Genomic DNA, 6,998 nt, shown 5'->3' with positions numbered 1-6,998 from the left:
AAATCTACCCAGAATTAGCAGCGAGATCTAGTTAACTTCACACAATTCTATTATTAACAAGGATCTCTACATTAGTGAAACCAATTTTAAAAGCATCTTTTGAAATATCCCATCAACAAAAGCAGATGCTCCTCCTCCTCCAATATATCTTCCACACTTCAGTACAACATTTTGTTTGCAACAATGTGCTCATGAGACTAGATCCCACTAGATCCCTGTCCTGATACTTCCTGCCTTTGGCAGAAGCTGTGCAAGATAATGATGTCCTGAGTCAGCACAAAGCACACTGTCTGGCAACAACACATAGAGGATCAGAGGAACATTTGTCTTCAGAATTAGTTTTTTCTTTCAGTGTTAAGTGCATTATCAAATTCACTGGCTTGCTTTTGTGAAAGGGATCATTGTCAAACCTCACATGCTTTTAGGTTGCATCTATGTCAGGCTACACCACTGCATTAATGTCAAGTCATAACTCAATTAAGTCTTTAAATATACCTTCACTTTATATACATGATTTTTGTCCAGGGCAAGGTTAATACAACCCCTCCAGCTGAGGGGGCTGTAAAGCAGCACAAATGGCAAAACATCCCCAAACACTTAACCTGGGCTCTGACCTGCCAATGTGCCTCTCACAGAGGGTTAAAGTTAAATATCAATTACAGACAATTACCTAGTTAGAGGCATAATTTCAGATGTGTCAAGGGTAAATGCACTGGCTGCCTGTACTGTTTCCAGAACACCGATCCACTCTAAGCCTAACTGACCTGGAAGCAGAAACTCTCAGAAGCAGAGCAATGTAGGTCAATTCACATTAACTCCTACTGAAAGAAAAAGAGAAAATAGCATGTTAGACATTAAAAAGAAATTTAGTGTGAGGGTTGAGAGACACTGCAACAGGTTGCCCAGGGAAGTTGTGGCTGCCCCCTCCCTGGATATATTCAAGGCCATGCTGGATGGGGCTTGGATCAGCCTGGTCTAGTGGGAGGTGTCCCTGCCCGTGCAGAGAGTTGGGACCTGATGATCTTTAAGGTTCCTTCCAACTGAAACCATTCTATGATTCTATGTTATGTTGTTTCAACACAAGTTTTCAAATGGCACTGAATAGCTCAAGGAACCAAATTAGAAAGACCAACCTTGGTTCCTTATTAAAGGCTGCAAAGGATTCTGTTCCAAAACACTGCGAGGGAAAAAATGCAGCACTGAATCACCAAACAAAGCATACAGAATGTTTGCAGCATGATTTCTGAGGAAGTTATGAGGACTTCAGATCAAACACTTACTGTTCAGATAAAAGGTATCCAATAATGCTTCAGAGTCAAGGACCTGGCTATAACTGCACAGGTAACTCGGAACGTTTTGAACAATTATTGCCCTTCATTTTCGTCAGCAGTGGTTTATACTAGATGGCACTTTAGGTGGACACATTTTCTGATCACTAGTTACTGAATTTAAGTCAAGAGACAGTAACACTTAGTTCTGCTGAGGTCACAGTATACAATTTTAACTATATGAACACAGTCAACTAGTTTAAGCCACTCAGGAGCTCCTCCAAAAAAGGACATATTATAGGTACTGCATGATGGCATAGGATAAAATGATTCACTAGGATCTCCTAATAAATTGCTCATTTTTAATCACAACTGTCCAGGCACTGGTACGTTATCAATGGTAGAAAAATAAAAAGGCTAAAAATAATGTACAATTTTGCACAGAAGGCAACATTCAAATAGAAGCACATAATTTTAATTTGCCTTGAAGTTTAAAGCAACCCAAAGTAAAAAGTTAGCTATATAAATACAGAGTAAAAGCATAGTTTACAGCCAGCTACACATATGCAAGAATAATAGCAAACCTCACATGAGCACTGAAGTATTCTCAAACTTATTTATGAGTGTTTAGCCATGAGTCTGAGGGCATCATTATGTTCACATATGCAGGGTAGGCAAACTTTTAAATAGAACTGAAAAGTTATACAACAGTGTTATAACAAAGTTGAAAAAAGTAATACATTTACCCAGGCACGCTTCAGTGTTCAGCTTGTTTTCCAAATTGTAACAGTTTAAGCAGGAAGCAACATTTATAAAGCCTTTCTCATCTTTTGTCTCTGGAAGGATTCTTTTACAATGCTACAGTGTGAGGAATGTTACAAATGTCATTAGAAGCAAAAAAAAAAAAATAGCAGGAACTCTCATTAACAAACATTTCAATCACAAAAGAAATACATGGAGTGCATTATGTAAACAGGGAAGTAGACAGGTGTCATGTCAATATACAAGTGGACAGGTTTTTGTCTTGGAGGCAATCAAACTAAACAAAAGCTCCATAAATCCGTAGTTTAAACCTACTTAAAACAATATACATTAGCAGATCAGACACTCAGACAGAAACAGCAGACCTATCAGTCAGCTTAGAGGCCGGGCTCAGCCCTGTGCAACATACTCATGTTTTCACACAGCTGTACAGGGACTGACTGGATAATAAAACGGCTGAGAAATGTGACTGCATTCATGGAAATAAATAGTTCTGTATGGCTTTTCAAACTCGAGCTACCTCTCGTGTACCCCCAATTTGCCACTGACGCTCAGTAACAACCAGTGCACAGCACCAGGCCCTGGCAGAGACCCTTTTCCCTTTGATGAATGGATCCTCCAGTGCCATCTTCTGACTGCTTTAGGAAACTGCAGCCTCACAGTGCTTCCCAAATAACCTTGCAGTAACATTTCAAGTTTCATTTAGGCAAGGGAAATATAAGGACACGAATTAATTACCCATTTTTTTTCTGAAATCCAAGACCTTTTTCTCAAGCACAGAAAGGAGATAAATACAGTACATTCAAACATAAATCAAGACGACCATCTAAGTTACAAGAAGTTTAAATGTACTCCTTTCGCTTCCATTAAAATATTGCTGAATGTAGCATCATCTTATTCCCTTTGACCTTTTGTAATAAATATGAAGACAACTATATAAATAATTTTAAAATCTCTGGGAACTATTTCAGGGGTAACTTTGTAGGTACTAGTAAGATAAAAGATAACAAAAGAATCCCAAGAGACTTTGAGTTTGTATTTTATGTAATATAAGCCAAAAACCTGAAATATAAGCCTGAAGTTTAAAACATTATTATTCCAACCTTTTAATGGGTGTTTAGCCAATTTGTCTATTTGTAACTGTTGTCTCCTATATTCAATTGTTCCTGTTAACATTTTTTACTTGGGGTCTGTTCTCACCCAGACAGGGCACACACATGATACCCAAGTGAATTAAAGTGAGGTGAACATGTAACCAAGGGAGAACGTAGCTAATAAACAGGAGAGTAACTCTAGTGAAGCCTAGGCTAATCTAAGGATTCATTGTATTAATGAATAACTCAATCTGAAAATTGTCTTTACCAATTTAAATTTTGGCTCTGACTGAATAATCTAGATAGCCACAGAAATTTAAGTAGCTATTTCTCCACTTGGTTATCTGAAAAAAATCACAGCAAGACTCAGGTCAGATCCAAGAATACTCCAGACTTTTCCTAGGGAGATGACTAGAAAAAGCCCACTCTATAACATACATTTAAATACTCCCCTTTCTTCTTTTACAATTAAGTTCACCTTTGGTCAGATCACCAACCAAGCTGTCTTCAAAAAGTAAGATAATATTGCCCAAGGAGAAGAAACTCAATACAACCAAGCCTCCACTCCAAGGTTGCTGAACATACTATAGGTGCCTTTTATAAGGATGAGCAATTGCTACAGAGAATTACATGAAATACTAAAATACTTTTGACACTGCATGGAAGAGATGATAATGGTGAAAATAAAGGAAAGCCAATGAGAACACACACTGCTTGTTCTGGAAGCTTTGAGCTTTTACATACAGCCTACAGAACACTATTGCAGATGTGCTATGGATCTATAGAACAATGGTTTATTCTGCACAGCTTACACTGAAATCAAACCACATTCTTGGTTTAAAATCAAACTGCTTTGAACACAGTTTGACTACAGATAACCAGTAAGAGGAAGAAAGGTTGTAAGCCATAAGGTCACAAAGTGCATAAGGAGTCATTAATAAAATAAAGCCATTGCACACTACGCACAGTTCAAGTGTACTGAAGTACCACACTGGGAGAGGTGATAGCCCAGTTCTGTCCACAGCAGTGTAGCAGCAGTTATATATAGGAAGCTATTGCCTTCTATTTATAATGATCATCTTTCTGATAAGGATCTCGGATGTAGACTGAGAAGTACTCAAAGTGCAGATAAAAAGTTTGGAAAGCTGTACAAGTTCTTGTAACATTAAGCTTCTGCTTTTAACACTCCAGCTGAATGATTTAGGAAAACCCTGTAACTTATGACAGACAAAGTAGCTAAGGCTTGCTGCTGAATGCAATGCATTGTTGTGCAATTGGCTTCTGGAACAACAAAAACTATGCCTGGATATTCACACGATTGGGAGGACAAGGTTATACTATTAACTGCCAGTTCAGTACAGAGGCTAAAGCTGGAAGAAGTAACACAGCAATTATCAAAGGGAACACTTACAAGAAAATCTGTTACAGGTTTCTCCCGTCACTCTACACAGAGGCCATCTTCACTGAAAAGATTCATGTCAGCTTGAATTGTTACCAGCTTTCTAGTCACCTTAGCTATGGCAATGTCTTCTCCCCCTGTACTCCCATATAGATACTAGTAACCCATGTCAGGATTTTCCAGACATCTTAGGGTAATACAGTTTGTTCTTAGTAGCAGGAAACTATTTGAGTGAATCCTATATCCACAGATGGTAGTCAGGACTATAAAGATTTTTCATCACATAAGGAATCCTTAAAATGCTATGAAGTAACATTCAGCAGGTTCTTTGTTAAATGTGTGAGTGACCTGACATTTTGGCAAGGAAAACTTACAATAAGGAGAACACTTTATACATCTTTCTTAAGGAAATAAAGCTCCAGAAAGGAAAATGGATGATGCAGCAGACCTAGAAATCCACATACACCAATAGTAACAGATGGATAACCTGAAGAGATCAACAATCAGATCCCATCTATTACAACACTGCTCAAACTTAAAAAATTAAAAAAAAAAACCACAAAAAAACCCAACAAAACAAACCACAAAACCAAAACAAAAAGCATCAGCTTCATCAGCTTTTTTTGGTGAAGAAATAACTCTGTTCAGGGTCCCTGCACCATATTTTGTCTTGAGGTAGCAACATGGAAAACTTCACACACTGACTACTACCTCAGACTCTTTGTGAATCTTCAGAGCAACTGAATGGGAGTTCAAGGCATGGAAAGGTATGAAAGTGCTGTCTTTACCATTCTTCCAACAGGTTACTGTGCAGTAAAACAGAACAAAAAGGACGTTGTTGAGAGCAATCACTAAGAGAAGTGAATAAGGCTGCCCCAGGAATATATGTTATGCCCCCTCTCTCATCCATCAGGTCCTGGAAGATGACTAAATGGCCCTTTTTAGATTAACAGATGAAAAGAAAGTAATAATTTCAAATTAAGAGATGTTTAAAGGCATTCCCTAAGGGACAGTTTCCATTTGACACACTGCCACGAGACTACAATAAGGCAGCAAAATTATTCATAATTGCCCACTATCAGCCTTCTGTTTTGTCCATTGCTGCATATTCCTGATAAAACCTTCCTTTTGCCCGCCACTTTGGCATTCACTTCCAGTGGTCCACTCCAGTCTTTCAGTCTTCCACCTTCTTCTAGCAAGCCTTGTCATACTGCTATCCATCCAGCAAGTAGACTACCACTTCATAAGTTGACATCATGATAGCTGTGTTTGGAATCTGTCTGATCAGATGTGTAGTTAAACCTCGGTAGAGGGATCCATACCCTTCTTCTCTCACAAGCAAAGAGAGTGTCTGGAAGAAAGATCTGTACTTTGTTCCCTCTTCTCTTAGTCTTGTTCGTACAACCTCTGTACAAAGAAAACCACAGGTGGTTACATTTACCACTTTTCATTATCTGTCCCAGAAACCCACTAGAGATTGCATATTAAAAAGCAGCCTTTCCCCCTCCCCAAGTTCTGAGTTTAGACACTTTTTTTTAGACACTCAGAAGTGTCTAAAAAAAAAGGAGAAGCAACACACAGAGAAGCAAATCATCTATGTGCAGGATGAAAACAAGTTAAATTTGTGGCAGTATTAGATATCTAAACTAAGCAAGAAAAGTTCACTTTCTTAGTTAAAATCCAGAAAAGGACTGTTCTTTGGGCTTACATTACAGTTTGGAAGTTGCCACTAGTGAAGTACTCAGTTCATTAACAAACTTCATGTATATGCAACTGTTTTGCAGAAAACTCAAGTCCAACTGAAACCAGACAGCCCGTTGTCCTAGAACTGGGGCAAGAACTTGCTGGCAAATTATGTGAAATTGCAGAGTATACAGAGAGACTTGAAGAGAAAAAAAGACCTTTGGGGCACACCACGGAAAATCCTTTGGAAAAATACACATTACGTAAGAAAAGGCCATGCTAGATATCCACTTAAAGATACTTCTGTTTCTGAATACTATAGTCATGTTAACTGACTGAATCTGTTGTGAAAAGCTTGAGGCAAAGTTTTTGAGCAAGTGAGCCCAAGTCTGCTACAAATATCACTGAAAAAACTCCCTTTGATCAATTGGATGCACACTCTCAGCTGCACATGCCTCACTTACCATGGGGATATGCTATTGATGTTGCACAAGTTTTGGAAGTGGCAGCAGCCATCATCATTCCAACAAAGTCCGAAGCTTCTTTTGCTGATTCATCCTCATTGTCCATGGCAGAAGCTATCTTATACTCCAGTAGTTTTCTCTTAATACTCTCATAAATAACAAAATGAATAACAGTCTCAGATATGCCTGCATAAGATGCTGACATTCCTCTGTAAAAGCCTTTAATACCATCGGATTGATAAACCTTTCGGACACATTCAAAAGCACTCATCCGTTTTTCTCCACGATTCCTAGAAAGAAGAGAATAAAACAGGTATCAGCCTGGTGC

The 6,998-nt window shown here is 38.5% G+C and overlaps 1 protein-coding gene across 1 annotated transcript in view; it reads right to left on the bottom strand.

Annotated features, from left to right (window-relative positions):
• Positions 1-1,608: 1,608 nt before the first annotated feature.
• Positions 1,609-6,998, bottom strand: part of SLC25A36 (solute carrier family 25 member 36) — a 31,101-nt gene continuing 25,711 nt past the window's right edge. The window contains exons 6-7 of the mRNA XM_071751828.1: positions 6,671-6,960; positions 1,609-5,930 (exon numbers count right to left, since the gene is read on the bottom strand). Of these exons, the coding sequence (XP_071607929.1) occupies positions 5,737-5,930; positions 6,671-6,960 (484 nt within the window). The 3' untranslated portion in view covers positions 1,609-5,736. The remainder of the gene's footprint in view (positions 5,931-6,670; positions 6,961-6,998) is intronic.

This window comes from Heliangelus exortis, chromosome 9 (assembly GCF_036169615.1).
Source record: "Heliangelus exortis chromosome 9, bHelExo1.hap1, whole genome shotgun sequence".
Taxonomy (NCBI): Eukaryota; Metazoa; Chordata; class Aves; order Apodiformes; family Trochilidae; genus Heliangelus; species Heliangelus exortis.
This window is presented reverse-complemented; position numbering and strand designations above follow the sequence as displayed.